General features: G+C 39.9%; 1 protein-coding gene across 1 annotated transcript in view; it reads left to right on the top strand.

Annotated features, from left to right (window-relative positions):
• Nucleotides 1-17,375, top strand: part of sacm1la (SAC1 like phosphatidylinositide phosphatase a) — a 28,697-nt gene extending 11,322 nt beyond the window's left edge. Inside the window, exons 5-20 of the mRNA XM_063898630.1 lie at nt 1,401-1,550; nt 2,492-2,551; nt 2,625-2,658; nt 2,762-2,863; nt 4,378-4,463; nt 4,564-4,650; nt 4,733-4,801; nt 5,225-5,304; nt 6,088-6,186; nt 7,288-7,426; nt 8,208-8,277; nt 8,627-8,699; nt 8,793-8,886; nt 9,920-10,012; nt 10,092-10,149; nt 13,777-17,375. Coding sequence (XP_063754700.1) covers nt 1,401-1,550; nt 2,492-2,551; nt 2,625-2,658; nt 2,762-2,863; nt 4,378-4,463; nt 4,564-4,650; nt 4,733-4,801; nt 5,225-5,304; nt 6,088-6,186; nt 7,288-7,426; nt 8,208-8,277; nt 8,627-8,699; nt 8,793-8,886; nt 9,920-10,012; nt 10,092-10,149; nt 13,777-13,913 — 1,431 coding nt within the window. The 3' untranslated portion in view covers nt 13,914-17,375. The remainder of the gene's footprint in view (nt 1-1,400; nt 1,551-2,491; nt 2,552-2,624; nt 2,659-2,761; nt 2,864-4,377; nt 4,464-4,563; nt 4,651-4,732; nt 4,802-5,224; nt 5,305-6,087; nt 6,187-7,287; nt 7,427-8,207; nt 8,278-8,626; nt 8,700-8,792; nt 8,887-9,919; nt 10,013-10,091; nt 10,150-13,776) is intronic.
• The last annotated feature ends 440 nt before the right edge of the window (nt 17,376-17,815 follow it).

Genomic DNA, 17,815 nt, shown 5'->3' with positions numbered 1-17,815 from the left:
TCTTTGTCTTTTTGCAGACATGGCACTTTCAGCACATTAAACAAAGTATAGAACAATTTGTCTGTTAACAGAAAATTAAAAAACCCAATCCCCTATCCCCCACCCCTACCACATTAGGTCTTGGTCACAGTATATAGGAAGCAATACAACATACAAATAAATAGATGATAAAATAAATAAAATAAAAATGATAGCAATAAAATAAATATACCTAAAATCACAAATAACAGGAATACAGCAAATTCACTTTGAGTAACATAATAAATAACAGAAAATGATAAAGATATGGGAGAATAATAAAGGATATAAAGAGTTTCCAGCTTACTTCTTAACGTTTCCAGTCGAGTCATACTTATACATTTTTAAACGTGAAAAAAAAGTGTGCTGATGGACAACCCCTGAGGAGCTGTATCGCTTCCTTTGAACTGTCAGAATTATGACTACTGAAGTCTGTGTCCATTGAGAGATACACGATGCGAGTGAATCAGCAGCAGAAGAAAATACTTAAAAATAAATATACCACAATGATTTTGTGTCCATGTAAAAAAAGAATCTGTTTATCTCTACCTCGTCTACTAATAGTCACTGAAGCCAAATATCATCTTACTGTATGAAGCATAGCTACTCCACTGCTGACAAGAGGCACTGACAGAAAAGTAAATATGAATGTGTTTAATTTTGTTCTGAAATAGGTGTGGAACTTATGCATATCATGTTTTGCATTTTCACATCAACATCTGGCCTTGGTTGCTTTATGCCTGACAATCACTGCACACTTTGCATAAGCTCATGTTTGCTGAGAAAATTCCCTCTGCTCAGGCTGCTACCCATTCTGACAAACTCATGGCTTCTCTTCTAGTGGCACCCACACTTTACAGGTTCATCCCTCTACAGTACGTTATGTTTTATCTGTCAGTAATCAGGTTATTTATCACTACAGGTTTTAATAAAAGCTTCCAGACCCACCTGTTCCTCAGCGCGTTTTACTGACTGTCCTTTACTTTATATTTGAAGCTATTATGCTCTTAACCTTTTTCTTTTATCTTTTTAAAACTCAGCTCCCAAGTTTTTGTTCCATTGTAACATTTCATTTCATGTTAGTTTTTCTTCCTCATAGCATTGTGAAGCACCTTGAGATGACGTTGTTTTTAAAGTGTACTATAGAAATAAAATGTATATTATTATTATTATTATTATTATTATTATTATTATTATTATTATTATTGTGCCACGCAGTCCTAGGCTTCCTGTTAACTGCTGCAGCTGGTCCAATGCATTGAGGTCTACAAATTTTATTGTGCGTAAAAGAGAAAGCTGGTATCGGCCTTGGCTAGAGGTGCTGGGACACACAGCAGCAGTTTTCCTGAAAGCTAAAAGTCTGTTTCCTTTTCCTCCTCCAGTCTCAGGAGAACAAGACCTTCCTGTCCATGATTAACAATGTGCTGACTACAGACGGCTTCTACTTCTGCACCGACTACGACCTGACACACACACTCCAGAGGCTCTCCAACACCAGCCCTGACTTCCAGGAGATGAGTCTGCTGGAGAGGGTGAGACACACAACACGCCCCCTCACAGACAACAACACTATATTCATGAAATAAGTCACAAAGACCTATATTTTAAAAAAGGACTTGGTATTATACTTGAGTATATGTACTTTAGTTCCTTTCTATTATTGACTGTACATGACCTCTCACCTCAATGGCATTAACAGGATGGACTCCAGTTAAAGGGTCGCTATTATACTTTTAGGATTTTCCCCTTCCCTGTAGTGTGTTCTATAGGTTTTTGTGCATGTAAATGGTCTGCAAAGGCTAAAATCCCTGTTTTTCCGTCCTGAGGGAGTTTCTCTCCCAATCAACCTCCTTTGTTTACTTCCAGAACATAGTACATCACTTTGGAGCATTCCCGCTTCTATTGGTTAGCGCTCCAACATATTGTACGTGATAGAATAAGGGGCGGGACACCTCTAAGTGGTTGACCAATCACAACAGAGCCAGCCAGCTAACCAATCAGAGCAGACTGGGCTCTGGTTTCAGACAGAGGGTGAAAAGAGGTGCTGCAGCACAGACAGTATGAGAAAAATAAAGAGCTTTCTGAACATTAAAGCATGGAGACATGTCCCAGGAGAGAGAATAAATAAAAATATGAACCTGAAGATAAGCATAAAGGGCCCTTTAAAATAAAATATTCTCTTAATGTTATTACTCAGTAATTCTTATCTTTAATTTCACTTGAAACTGTTGTGCTAATTTTGCATTAAAGATTAAATGAGAAAAATATTTCACAATTGTCTAACTTGTTTTTTTTGTATTTTCTAGCGATATGATGGAATAATGTTTTTTTAGTTTAGAACAATTGTAGAAGGTCATATTGAGGAGGAATGTTTTAGAAAAATATATGGGAAAATATATTTGTTATATATAGTATTGAATTATATAAAGGATTTTACATTCTTGCAGCTAATTGATGATGTTGTGTTTCTCAGGCAGATCAGAGGTTTGTGTGGAACGGGAACCTCCTGAGAGAGCTGGCTGCGCAGCCTGAGGTACCACATTACACTATCACTGTTTTTGTACTCGTTCAATGCAATGATAATAATCATACCCACTTCTCCACAGCTTCACAAGTTTGCACTTCCTGTTGTCCATGGATGTATCCTTTTCACTGAGCGTTGAACATGTTCTGATAGAGCGTGACTGCAGATAAGATCAGACACATTCCTGAGCCAAGCCTTTCCTTAACCCTCCTGCTCCAGTCATTGTCATGAAGCCGTGTCGCATCAATGGGAAGATCTTCGAGTGGATCCTCATATCCAGGAGAAGCTGCTTCCGGGCCGGCGTCAGATACTACGTCAGAGGTGAACATGTCTGTCTGCACCAAGCGTTGTGGCCTTACTTATTGACCATTATAGAGTGCAAAGTAACAGCTGCCAACACAATTTCATTAGCAGTATGAAGGCACAAGCCCAGTTCCAATCCATCCTTTTTTTTTTTTTAAGATATTTTTTGGGGGCTTTCTGCCTTTAATCGAATAGGACAGTGGAGAGTGACAGGAAAGTGCGAGAGAGAGTCGGGGTGGGATTCGGAAATGACCACGGGTCGGGAATCGAACCCGGGTTGCCGGCGTACGGTGCAGGTGCCCCAGCCAGTTGCGCCACAGCCGGGGCCTCCAATCCATCCTGAGGGTCATCTCAGTCCTTAGTCTCATTCTCAGCTGCATGAAGCCCCTTCTTTAAGATGGAGGGTGTAATACAGCCACAAGGAAACAGATACGGTGATATATTTTCATACCCGTAATTTTAAATCAGCGTTTCTCGGATGAAATTTAATAATTTAATCTTAAGTGCCGTTTCTTTTTGATGTATACCTCTACTCGTTCTTAAATCTGATGTTTATGAGCTGCGTCTTGTTTGCAACAGTTCCTGTAAATGTAGAAAACTTACTACAATAAACGTCTACCATTTTCTACTGGTTAAGTCAGGACCAATGCAGACTTCCTGTAGGGTTTAATAACTTCCTGTTGGGTTTAATAACTTCCTGTTGGGTTTAATAACTTCCTGTTGGGTTTAATAACTTCCTGTAGGGTTTAATAACTTCCTGCTGGGTTTAATAACTTCCTGTTGGGCTTAATAACTTCCTGTTGGGTTTAATAACTTCCTGTTGTAGGGTTTAATAACTTCCTGTTGTTGGGTTTAATAACTTCCTGCTGGGTTTAATAACTTCCTGTTGGGTTTAATAACTTCCTGTTGGGTTTAATAACTTCCTGTTGTAGGGTCAATAACTTCCTGTAGGGTTTAATAACTTCCTGTTGTAGGGTTTAATAACTTCCTGTAGGGTTTAATAACTTCCTGATGTAGGGTCAATAACTTCCTGTAGGGTTTAATAACTTCCTGATGTAGGGTCAATAACTTCCTGTAGGGTTTAATAACTTCCTGTAGGGTTTATTAACTTCATGTTGGAGGATTTACTTACTTCCTGTTGGAGGGTGTTATAACTTCCTGTTAGACTTATTAACTTCCTGTTGGAGGGTGTTATAACTTCCTGTTGGATAGCTTATTAACTTCCATATTGGGGGGTTTGACGGTTTACTAACTTCTTGTCGGAGGGTTTACTTACTTCCTGATGGAGGATTTTATAACTTCCTGTTGGAGAGTTTATTAACCTCTCCCTGGGGGTTTGAGGGTTTTGTAATAACTCCCACTGCCCCACTAGTTTGTTTTGAATGGAACCTAATGTGTAAACATAGTAATAGGGAGACAGGAGAGGGTGTAGGGGCTGGATTGGAATTGAGATATATATAAGGTAAGGCTACACACCTCACAGTACTGAGACTACTGCCTGCTCATGGAGGTTTTCTATGCTGCTCTCACAGGCATCGACTCTGAGGGCCACGCTGCTAACTTTGTGGAGACGGAGCAAATCGTTTTGTATGAGGGAGCAAAGGCTTCATTTATACAGGCAAGTACACACATGCTGCTGTGCAGCGGTTGTTTAAATATTTAAAGTGGACAAGATTTCAGAATGACTTTCATCGCTAACATTGTTTCTTCCTCTCCAGACTCGAGGCTCCATGCCCTTCTACTGGAGTCAGAGGCCCAACCTGAAATACAAACCTAAACCTATAATCAGCAAAACCACCAATCACGTAAGAGCAGCCGTTTCCATGTGTGCTTTCTAAATGGTGGGGCGGGAAAAACCAATCCTAACCTCTTGAACACTTTGTACAGATGGATGGTTTCCAGAGGCATTTCGACTCTCAGCTGCTCATCTATGGGAAGCAAACCCTTCTGAACCTGGTGAGGTTACCTTATTAACCTCTATTCATTTTTTGTTCAAGCGCTTGACTCCATCCCTCTTCATTACAGATCTCTAGTAGAATAAAAGAAAGTCACATGCTGTAGTGAGAACTTCGGTTCTGAAAACCCTTTTTGTCGTCAAATCTAGTAAAACCTTCACATCCCCTGAATGCCTGCAGGCTGTAGTTTGTGGCTGTAAAATGTCATGAGGCTATAATTATCGTAGAGCCCACAGCCGCTCTTATCATTGTAGTACCGCCGTTTGGCCACTACAAATATTTTCCTCAGAGTCCGGAGCACTTCCTGGGGGCTTGGTTCCCACGCTAATACCTTGCGATATTCAGCCTTCTTTGTGACAAGCTGGCATAACATTATTGTGCGGTTTCAAATGAATGCCAATTTGTGCTTCCTTGTTTTTTGCAGGTGAATCAGAAGGGCTCAGAGAAGCCACTAGAACAGGCTTTCGATAAGATGGTGTCTGGCATGAACAACGGTATGCTCAAGTAAGTGTCACCAGTAAGTTATTATGTCCTGTGTATCTGTATATACATGCAGCAGGTCAGGAAGTGCACTTTGTACTGCTGTTCTTCTTTGTGCTGACACTCACGGACAGCAGATCCTTTCCTCTATACATTTAACAATACTAAATCTTATCAGACTTATTAAGATTATTTGGGAGGCAACTTTGTGTTTGTTTCAGTTTTAATTCCATTGACTTATGTCTCCTTTCATCCGCCTTTTTCACTGGTAATTCCCCCTGAGGACAGAAGTCAGTGCAGAGAGCTGTCTGAAAAGCAGTTCCTTTTGTAGACATTTCATTTTAAATCTGTTGTGGCACTTTGTCCTTTTCTAAAATAAAATGTTGCGATCCAGAAGGGCTGCATACAAACATAAAGGATCAACATAAATGTTCTCCTTTCAAAAAGTAACCACAAGAGCTTGGGGTCAAAAAACGTTACCGCTTCCCATCCATCATCTGCTGTGTCCCCATGTCATATCCTGCCTCATTGAAGCCACAGTGCATATTGTTGACAGCAGAAAGACTTAAATACATAGTATCAAATTGTCATACACATATGTAATAATAATGTTAAAACGTAAGACAAATAATCTTAACAATATTAATCATGTTATGCACAATTAAAAAATGTCTCTATCAACATTTAGCTCTGCTTGGGAACTGCATCTATTTCTGCCACCTCTGTAACTTTGATCAAACACAGTCTGTTTAGACGTCCGGTTCTGACCTGAAGACAGCACTCTGACCCTCTCTCCTCTGTCCTCAGCTACATAGCCTTCGACTTCCACAAGGAGTGCAGCGCCATGAGGTGGGAGCGTCTGCAGATCCTAGTGGACCTCGTCGCTGAGACGCAAGATGAATACAGGTAGGATTTGAATCAGAATATATTAACACTGTTGCGGCTAAAGTGAAGATAGAGACAAAAACCCACAAACACTATTAGATAAAAGGGAATGCACAAACAATAACAAATAAATAAAGTTATTACTACAAGTTACATTTGAAGTAGATTCTACTAGTCTACAAATTGCACATACGTGTTATTGCACAACAGTGGTGTGATAGTATAAATGATGCTGCCAGTGTGACACAGCAGGAAGTCTGTTTTTGAACTAGTAGTCTTTGACCGCACACGTCCGCATGCCTGTTGTTCTTTGTTTGTATTTGTATATTCTGTGACTGTCGCTTTAAATTTGAGCTGAGCTGAAGCTGGCCACGCCTCTTTGGAGCATCATGCAGCTCTCTGTCTGAAGAGAGAAGTTTCTAACGAGAAACTCAGCTAAACGCTGCTGTGATTAAACCCCATATTATGTTCCAAACCACATCCAGCATTATTTCTGAAACACTTCTCAGAGTTTACCACTAGAACAGAGACATTATATGTATTATATAAACAACAACTCTAAGTCCCTCCTGTAGACATCCTGCTGAATACACACACATACACACACACAGAGGTGCTGCGGAGGGGATTCAGCTCCCAACTATATTGCGGATGATAGGTTGATAAGTGTCTCGTGGGCAGGACATTGCCAGGAGTTTAACGTAAAGCCAGTACATATTTTGGTTATGACGTCAAATCTGGAACAGGTTGTTTGTACCCCCGTTTTTAGAGATGTGGGTAAGGAGTTAAAGAGAGAGGGTTGTATTTTCTGACACTTTGTGAGTCTCCTTACACACCGGGGACACATATTGATGTATAAAAGACATCAAAAAGTGCATTTTGCATAATAGGGGACCTTTAAATGCAGTGCAAAAGTTGCAAGACTGTAGTGGGTTAATGGAACTTTGGAATAAAGCACTCGCCTCGCAGGCTAAGTGGCTTTTGAACCTTCTGTTCTGGATAATCGGCCTACAGTCTCGTTTATTGTATTATTGCATGTTGGTGTAGCTGCACAGCAGCAGCTCCGGCCCGATGATTCTTCTCGTATACTGCGTAGTTATATTCCACTGTGTATGTGCGCAGTTACTTCATGGTGACCTCGGAGGGGAAGACGGTGGCGCAGCAGAGGGGAGTGTTTCGCAGTAACTGCATGGACTGCCTGGACCGGACCAACGTGATCCAGAGTCTGCTGGCCCGCCGTTCGCTGCAGTCCCAGCTGCAGGTGGGTCTTCCCCCACACTGATAGATAATCAACTCAATTATTCAGAATCACAATCAGAAATGCTTTATTTGTCCCGCTGTTGGGGAAGTTTACAACATTACAGCAGAAAGTCAAGGTACAGTGCAGAAAGAAGTAGGAAGAGTAGATTTAAATATTTTATTAAAAGGCAGACACGGGTTAAAAGGGAATAAAAAGATATATACACAATGGGAAAAATTAAGTACCAGTCAGGGTTGGGAGGGGGACTTAAAAGTGGAATCCATTACAGTTACTGAAAAAAATCTAATCTGAGTATACCAATATAAAAGTAATGTAACCTGATTACTGTCTGTAGGCTCTCCTGCTGAATTAAAAACAGAACTAATGAACCAAAGAAAGAGAAACCATGAAGCAGATTCAGGCAGTAGAGGTATAGATTTACTCTTACAGTATTAGCCTGCAGAACAGAACAGTTGACAGAGGAGACAGAACATCTGATCCTTTACAACAAAAAACACTAGATGATCTTTTTAGGTTTTACTAATTCTGTAATCCTGCGAGTAATCCACAATTTCTAGAAATGTAAAAGTAATCTGATAACATATTTTTTATGTATCTGCAAGAGAATACCATTGCTTTTTTTGTTTCCTGATTATGGAACACGAGCCTGTATTAGTCATATTGTACAGATTTTATATAAGTTTAAATCTGGGGGTAAATGTACCTCTTTCCATATACACACTCATGTCATTTTGGTAAGATGGTTTGTATTGACCCGTGTGTGTTTTGTGTATGTGTGCAGAGGATGGGCGTCCTGAATGTGGGTCAGCGGATTGAGGAGCAGGCTGAGTTTGAGAAGATCTACAAGAACGGTAATTTCTTGTGTGTGTGTGTGTGTGTGTGTGTGTGTGTGTGTGTGTGTGTGTGTGTGTGTGTGTGTGTGTGTGTGTGTGTGTGTGTGTGTGTGTGTGTGTGTGTGTGTGTGTGTGTGTGTGTGTGTGTGTGTGTGTGTGTGTGTGTGTGTGTGTGTGTGTGTGTGTGTGTGTGTGTGTGTGTGTGTGTGTGTGTGTGTGTGTGTGTGTGTGTGTGTGTGTGTGTGTGTGTGTGTGTGTGTGTGTGTGTGTGTGTGTGTGTGTGTGTGTGTGTGTGTGTGTGTGTGGATGGATCTGAAGCCTGATGAGTGTGTCCTCACTGTTCTCTGTGTATGTGCTCTCTAACCAGCATGGGCTGACAATGCCAATGCATGCGCTGTACAGTACGCAGGGACCGGAGCTTTGAAAACAGACTTCACCAGGTACAGTACCTCCTGCAGCTGCTCACTAACATGTGGGGGGGGACACCAGCCTGTCATGACTGCGGCTGAATCTAATGTAATTTCTCCCATCAGGACGGGGAAGAGGACCAGGCTGGGGCTGCTGATGGACGGCTGGAACTCCATGATCCGCTACTACAAGAACAACTTCTCTGATGGATTCAGACAGGTGTGAAGTCTATGAAAGCTCAACTGATGGAATCATAAAGTCCAGCCACACACAGCAGGGAGTACACCAAACTAATATGTGGGAATAAGTGGAAATACTCAAATTAATAAAGTTTATCAAATAAAAAACTATAAACAATACATACATACATATCTACAGTATTTCAGTCTTTATTTATCTATATAGCGCATTTTAAAACAACCTCAGTTGAATAAAGTGCTGTACAAGCTACAAGTTAAATAATAAAACAATGATTAAAAACAAGATAAGAAGCACAATAACTAGAAACATATAAATACACATATACTGGTGTAGTATAATATAATATATATATATAATGGTAGAGTCATAATAATAAACAGTTTCAATAAATGTGTAATATAATAACTGCACACTATGGGCTAGCTGTGGCTCCGGAGCTTGCAGTCAACATGTTTCCTTGGCCAAGATACTGTGTGAATGTTAGTCTCTTGAGCAGGTGGTACCTTGTATCGCAGTCTCTGCCTCTGTATAAATGTGGTAAAGACAGGGAAAGCACAATAGAAATGTTATCCATTTAATTACGGGAGATATTCTGCTCATTTTCAGGTTTTATATTTGTATTCTGTGTCTCTACTGTGACATGTCTCCATGCTTTAATGTTCAAAAAGCTTTTTATTTTCACCTTCTGTCTGATACCAGAGCCCAGTCTGCTCTGGGTCAGTCAGTGAATTTGGGATTGTAACCTTTGCAGACCAGACATGTAAAGAAAACTACACTGCAGGAAATGGAAAATCCTAAAAAGCATAACAGAGCCTCTTTAATAAACTAAACACATGTAGACTCTTTAACAAGATTGTGGTGAGATGTTCCATTGTAGTTTGGTGTAAATTAAGATGCGCATAGAGTTCAACAGAACCCTTCAGTGCTTCTCCATGTTCTGTTCCTACCCCACGAAGAGCTCGAACACACACATAGCAAGCGTTACCCCTCTGACATTTCGATGAAGCTGGTGTGTTGATCAGTCCTCTCATCATGGTGTTTTTGCTTCCAGGACTCCATTGACCTGTTTCTGGGTAACTTTGCTGTGGATGAGTCTGATGGACCCACTCCTCTCCGTGTGCAGAAGGACTGGAAGTTCCTCACGGTCAGTATACCAGAGTGTCTCTGTCTCCAGCAGTAAATGTGACTGTGACTCTGATCCTCTGATCCCTTCTCTCTTACAGCTGCCCATCGTCATGCTGGTGGCCTTCTCCATGTGCATTGTCTGTCTGCTCATGGCGGGTAAGTTCTCTCACTCAATAGAGCTACAGGAAGTCTGTTATTTTTAAAGAAAGGACAGTAGAATATTAGTATTTTTAACTTCAAGGCCTGCAGTGAACATTAATTTATTCACCTAAATATCAATCTCACAGATTAATCTCAATCTAGGTAATAAATCACACAAAATGCAAACTGTGAATATCATAACCATTTCTGCCTCAGCTTTTATCCCTGGGCAAACTGAAACTTCCCTTCTACATTAACTACCACTAAGCAACTACTCTGGAGCACATCCACCTTCATTCTCTCTCCTACAACACACTCCCTGTGTCCACACATACTAAAACTGTAACTTAAGATAAGATGTACCTTTTTATTAATCCCTGTGGGGAAATTCAGGAGTTATAGCAGCAACAGAGTGAGAAGGAAAAACAGGACAGTGTGGTTTCCCACAGGATAATGAAATAAGATTACATTCAAATTAAAATGATGTACAGGTAAGTAGCTGTTAAAACAAAAAAGGACTTAAGGATTTAAATGAACATATATTTTGTGTCTGGATCATTAAATATATTTCCAGTTATGTATACAGATGCAGGTCAAAGTCTTTGTGCAAAAATAACTAGTGAATGTGGATTGCTTTACAACCTGGCCTTGGCAATTTTTTTACATGGTAGTACCATGCATGGAGAACTGGAAGTGGATACAGCGACAGAGTTGCTCAGTGGCGCATGTAAAGCCCGGGGGCCAGATTCATATATATGTATACATATTCATATATATATATATACATATTCATATATATATATATGAATATGTATATATATATATGAATGTGTATATATATACAGTGGGGCAAAAAAGTATTTAGTCAGCCACCAATTGTGCAAGTTCTCCCATTTAAAAAGATTAGAGAGGTCTGTAATTTTCATCATAGGTACACTTCAACTATGAGAGACAGAATGAGAAAAAAAAATCCAGGAAATTACATTGTAGGATTTTTAATGAATTCATTGGTAAATTCCTCGGTAAAATAAGGATTTGGTCACCTACAAACAAGCAAGATTTCTGGCTCTCACAGACCTGTAACTTCTTCTTAAAGAGGCTCCTCTGTCCTCCACTCGTTACCTGTATTAATGGCACCTTTTTGAACTCGTTATCAGTATAAAAGACACCTGACCACAACCTCAAACAGTCATACTCCAAACTCCACTATGGCCAAGACCAAAGAGCTGTCAAAGGAGACCAGAGACAAAATGGTACGCCTGCACCAGGCTGGGAAAACTGAATCTGCAATAGGTAAGCAGCTTGGTGTGAAGAAATCAACTGTGGGAGCAATTATTAGAAAATGGAAGACATACAAGACCACTGCTAATCTCCCTCCATCTGGGGCTCCACGCAAGATCTCACCCCGTGGGGTCAAAATGATCACAAGAACGGTGAGCAAAAATCCCAGAACCACACGGGGGGACCTAGTGAATGACCTGCAGAGAGCTGGGACCAAAGTAACAGAGGCTCCCATCAGTAACACACTACGCCGCCAGGGACTTAAATCCTGCAGTTCCAGACGTGTCCCCCTGCTTAAGCCAGTACATGTCCAGGCCCGTCTGAAGTTTGCTAGAGGGCATTTGGATGATCCAGAAGAGGATTGGGAGAATGTCATATGGTCAGATGAAACCAAAATAGAACTTTTTGGTAAAAACTCAACTCGTCGTGTTTGGAGGAGAAAGAATGCAGAGTTGCATCCAAAGAACACCATACCTACTGTGAAGCATGGGGGTGGAAACATCATGCTTTGGGGCTGTTTTTCTGCAAAGGGACCAGGACGACTGATCCGTGTAAAGGAAAGAATGAATGGGGCCATGTATCGTGAGATTTTGAGTGAAAACCTCCTTCCATCAGCAAGGGCACTGAAGATGAAGCGTGGCTGGGTCTTTCAGCATGACAATGATCCCAAACACACCGCCAGGGCAACGAAGGAGTGGCTTCGTAAGAAGCATTTCAAGGTCCTGGAGTGGCCTAGCCAGTCTCCAGATCTCAACCCCATAGAAAATCTTTGGAGGGAGTTGAAAGTCCGTGTTGCCCAGTGACAGCCCCAAAACATCACTGCTTTAGAGGAGATCTGCATGGAGGAATGGGCCAAAATACCAGCAACAGTGTGTGAAAACCTTGTGAAGACTTACAGAAAACGTTTGACCTCTGTCATTGCCAACAAAGGGTATATAACAAAGTATTGAGATGAACTTTTGTTATTGACCAAATACTTATTTTCCACAATCATTTGAAATAAATTCATTAAAAATCCTACAATGTGATTTCCTGGATTGTTTCCCCCATTCTGTCTCTCATAGTTGAGGTATACCTATGATAAAAATTACAGGCCTCTCTCATCTTTTTAAATGGGAGAACTTGCACAATTGGTGGCTGACTAAATACTTTTTTGCCCCACTGTATATGTATATGTATATATATATATACACACATATATATATATATATATATGTGTGTATATATATATATATGTGTGTATATACATATACATATATATATGTATATGTATATATGTATACATATACATATATATATATATATATGTGTATGTATATATGTATATATATATTGTTTTGTTTTGTTTTGTTGTTGGAGGCGTTCAGGACCTAAGATTTTTATTTCATTACTGTAGCTACTGTGCACATGACAATAAAAACCCTTGAATTAATTAAATGTTGAATAAAATGTGCTGCAGACCAAATATTTACTGAAACAAGTTAAGTGCACATGTTTATGTAGTGCTAAAATTAGATGCACAGCTACAAGAGCACATGCTAAACTGCGCATGTGCTCTTTGGAGCGTCCTGTGAGAATTGAATACATTTGAAATTGTCAGGTGCAGCTTAAGTCGATGGAGAGTTCACCGATCAGGCTAGGCTAACGTTGTAGCTGCTCCTCCACACTCATAACAACATCATGCAGACAGAAATAAAGCAGACTGAATTCACCATGCCATACACCGTCTGTGGTTTGTACATGTATAACTTTTCTCCAGTTAGTGAACAGATATGAGGAGCTGGGGGCTCTGTGTGCTAACGACTGATGTTTTGGTTTTCTGACGGCAGGCTGAGACCCTCACCGCTGTTAATGCGAGAACAGGCCCTGTGAATTTGACACTCAAGTTGAAAAAACTATCTTGCGCGATTGACGGAGGCTGAGCGAATTGGCTTCACTTCGCGTCTTTATATTGACTTCACATGTAATTGCGACGTACCCAAAAATCAAATTGCGTCTGGTGTGAATGCACCATAACAGACCACTGCTATAGTTGTGAGTGTCAAAGAAAAGAAAAAGGACTGAAGGTGGTGCCTAAAATGATGCTTCTGCTTACAGCTACACGTGTAAAAGCAAGTTAAATGTGGCGTGGATAGCTATTTTAATTTTAAAAAATGCTTGAACACCTTTAGTGTCGGTACCATGGGTTTATAAAGAGACCTGGAAACAGCGTTGGAGTCAGGCACCCGTCAAAGTAGCTCACTTTGGTCTCTATGAAAAATTGCCTCCAAGGGTCTTGCAGCAAAGCCTTTATCTTAAGAAATGCAGTGGACAGTTTCTGTGGTTTTGGTAAGCAGGCTAACTGAGTTATTTGTCTCCTAGGTGACACATGGACAGAGACCCTGGCCTACGTGATGTTCTGGGGGGCTGCCAGCGCCATCACAGCCACCATCATCCTGTTTAATGGCCAAGACTTTGTGGACTCTCCCAAACTGGTTCACAAGGAGAAGCTGGACTGAGTGTGCATGTGTGTGTGCATGTGTGTGTGCGTGTGTGTGTGTGTGTGAGGGGAGTATCTGGGCCCAGCAGGTTCACATAGCTCTCAATCTCCACCGTCTCCTGATCTGCTGCCTCCTTACTGCCCTCCAGACTTTCTCCTTGAGAAACCTTTCTCTGCCATTTGTCTACAACCTGTTTCACCTCCTGCAGTCGGACATGACTCTCTCCGTCACTCGGCTCACATCTCTCACATTCCTCATACTGGATCTTTACGTTGTTTTTCGTAGGTTTTCAGTTCTGTCTTCAGGTCCACTCCAAAACAAATGATTTCTTACACTAATCACAATTTTCCTATTTGTTTACGTTTCTTCGGTTTAAATCTGTACAAATGTCTTACTAAGCATTTTGTATCCTGCATAATGACACCCATTGTTAGTGTTTTAGTGATTCTAAATACATGTACAGTGGTGTGTTGAGCTATGCTGGAATTACATAACGTCTGCAAACTCTACATGCTAATGAATATGATGCAGGTTATCTGATGGCCCCCCCCCCCGAGCAATTTGTCCTCGTTACTGAGAAGTGGTTTATTCAAGTTGGAATACATGTGAACGGTCACTGTTATGATGTGTTGGGCCGATATCAGGTGTTTCATGGAAATTGGTTGATTAAGATCGTAGTTTTGGACCATAGAACTAAAACAGTGTGACACAAAAAATGTAAAAAGCTCTGCAGTTTCTGTGTTCATTACCACAAATTCACATTACACATTTGATCCAACTTTAATATTGATTAGTGCTTTAAAGATACTAAAAACGGACCTCCAATAATGATTTATGAATGTGAATTAACCCCAATCAGTTCCTCTCTGAGCACATATTGAAAAGTATATGTTGTTTGTAACTGATGAGTCTATCCAGAATGCCTGTTAGAGTTTTGAATGTAACAAGCCTTAGCAACTTGCATATGAAGTATAAACGTGTGGCTACTATGTGTGTTACTGGGGGTGAACCATAAGTCTTCCTGTAAGGCTAACCTGGGAGAGTATTTATCGTGATGTTGCACTTTTGACATGTACTCCATGTGTGTTGTTGTTCCAGACGCCTGCATCTCAGCACACATTTTCCATTTATTCTAGGATGGAATCAGGTCTGGTGTTGTCCTTGTTTAGGTGTTTTTGTTACTGGGGCATAAACAGTTTAATAGCTCTCTGCAAAATTAAGAATGAGGCTTATAGAGGCCTTCCTACAGCTGCACAGGCGCATTACAGTCAACAATGTGTTTATGGAAGCATAGAGCTATGTCAAAACATCCACCAGACACTCACAAACATTTAAATACAGTGTTGTCAATGCAGTGGTGACCAGAACATAGCATCGCAAAAGCTACCTAGCATTGGATTTCGGAAGATTGTAAAAATGTATAGCTTTGGCATACACATGTTTATGATACTAACACGCTTTGTTAAGCAGGATAATATCTACATATTAACACTAATTTAGTTTTTGGAACGAAATCTCCATAACTTAAAAAGCTAATGCTAAGCAATAAACAATATGACATCGCTATGCTAAAGGCAGCTAATGTCCAGCTTCAGCAATTCACCAGTGGGGTATTTTTGTAGGCCAGACCTGTTACAGCAGGATAATCACCACTTTATGATTTTTGAATTGTGAATGTGATTGCCAGAAGTAAATGGCTAACTTAAGGCTATAAACAAACTAAATCAAGGTGGTGTGGCAGCGCATCACCAAGGCTAAGCTAAAGGCGGCTAATATTTGGCCTTGTAACATTTAGTAGCTTCATTTGGAGACTTGTTAACAACCAGTGTTTGTATTGCAAAAATGTATATCTGTAGCAAACACATTTACGATACCAACACGTTTTGTTAAGCAGGATAATCTCCACATATTAACACAAATGTAGTTTTTGAAAAATGTTCATGAAATCAACAGAAGTAAAAAAGCTAATGCTAAGCAATGAATTATATGACACCGCTACGCTGAAGGTGGCTAATGTCCAGCTTCAGCAATTCACCAGTGGGGTATTTACTGATGTATTTTATGTCATGGAACAAAACATGAACATCTCTTCACCCTGTGTTAACCACACACCTTATTTTAGGTATGTAACAAAAAATGCATCCAACAAAATTGACTTTGAGATGATGCAAGTAGAAGTGCTAAAATGCTGACTAATTTCCGGGTTTAAGGACTCATTCCTGGACCACACCAGACCTGTTTGCGTGTCATAACAAATGGCTGATGTGAGCAGTCAGTCAAAGGTCTGGAACCAGGTTCATTTGTTAATGGAAACAAATGAGACTGCGGCAGTTTTTAGTGGAATATCTTTCGCTGTTCATCTGTGTTGTTGGGTTGATCTATGGCTCATGCATCACTGTGCAACATAACATTCTTCACCTTGTGGCTTTAATGTTATCTCCAGATATCAGATGTAGTGTTGTCAACGAGACTTCAATGTTTAATTATGTCGAGCTAAAAGAAATGAAGTTGGTATCTCAGACTTAAAACCGTATTAGCAACAACATGGCTCTCCACTTGTTTGTTAATGTTTTCATTTTTCAGTTTCCCAAATCCAGCCTTACACACCTGCCCATCAGTGGAAAGACATTTGAATTGAGTTCTAGAAATACAATTTGGCTTCTGGTGTTACTTTAACTTCCTTTACCATCCAAATATTGGTAAAATATGCAAGTGGCTAGCAGATTAGCGTCACTCAACAGGCAAAAAACAATTTGAAAATTAAAATATCTCAAGCCAGTGGACAGACAGTATATTTTGCATTCTGGATTGACTGTATAGTTAGAGAATTGATCACCATGCCTTTATAGTCTGTGTATGATTTCACATAGAAGCTGTGTGGTGTTAGTTTGTGATTATGTTTAAGATCCAAACATTATGTCTCTACACGGTGATCTTCAGACTATTGTTAATCTAGTCAAATGTTTAATTTACTCTTCATGTTAGCTTTTAAAGAGTTCATCTAATCTTGATCTGAAACCTGTGTAACGTGTGCAGTGTGGGTAAAACTGTCATGGCATATCTTTGTAATACCGGTACATTTAAAGTTTTATCTGGACATATAAAGTGTGTTTGGACATGTTTCATTATATGAGGTAAAATTAACGATGAATTTGTGTCCATCACACTACTGCAGGTTTCGATGGTTCCACATGTTATTGATTTGTTTTTTTGGATGTGATCATTATATTTCTGCTGTGGGTTTGTATATGTTGTAAACAATATAATGGGGCCAATGACATAAAACCTGCTTCATGAAGGTGTTTTATGAGATGACTGGCAAACATTACTACAACACGTTGTATTCATTTGGAACCAGGGGACACTAATGTGACTTTCTGTTTTTTTTCTGGGATTATCTTTAGCAATGTTTGGGGAGTTTGTTCTCCATGTAAGGAAATAATGAAATAAAATATTCAGTTTGAACTGCAACAACTTAAATATCTGTCGTACTTTCTATCATTATTGAATAGGTTTAAAGTATATTTCACACTAACAGATTTCTTACAGTTGGTGTTGCAGAACAGCTGTCTGAAGGAACATGGATGTATATCTGTAAATCATCATTTTAAAGCTATCAGAGTCACTGATTTACTTTCTGTCACAACATGTAAATGATTTATTGTTTCTGCTCTTCAGTGATCTGCTTCCAGAACGCACTTCTTCCCTTGGTTTCTGTAACTGTCAATAAACTCCAGTTAAAACATACATTACCTCCATGTCACCTTTACTCTGTGCCTTCTTTTTATTTGATGCTCAAATGTATTGTGTGATACTGAAAAGTGTATGTAAAATGCCCCACCAGAGACAACAACACTCTGGACCTTTTATATGCTATTACCAAGAATGCATACCATGCCACTATCAACCCTGTTGAGCAC

This window comes from Eleginops maclovinus, chromosome 13 (assembly GCF_036324505.1).
Source record: "Eleginops maclovinus isolate JMC-PN-2008 ecotype Puerto Natales chromosome 13, JC_Emac_rtc_rv5, whole genome shotgun sequence".
NCBI lineage: Eukaryota > Metazoa > Chordata > Actinopteri > Perciformes > Eleginopidae > Eleginops > Eleginops maclovinus.
The sequence above is the reverse complement of the archived record's forward strand: the minus strand, read 5'-3'. Positions and strand labels throughout refer to the sequence as shown.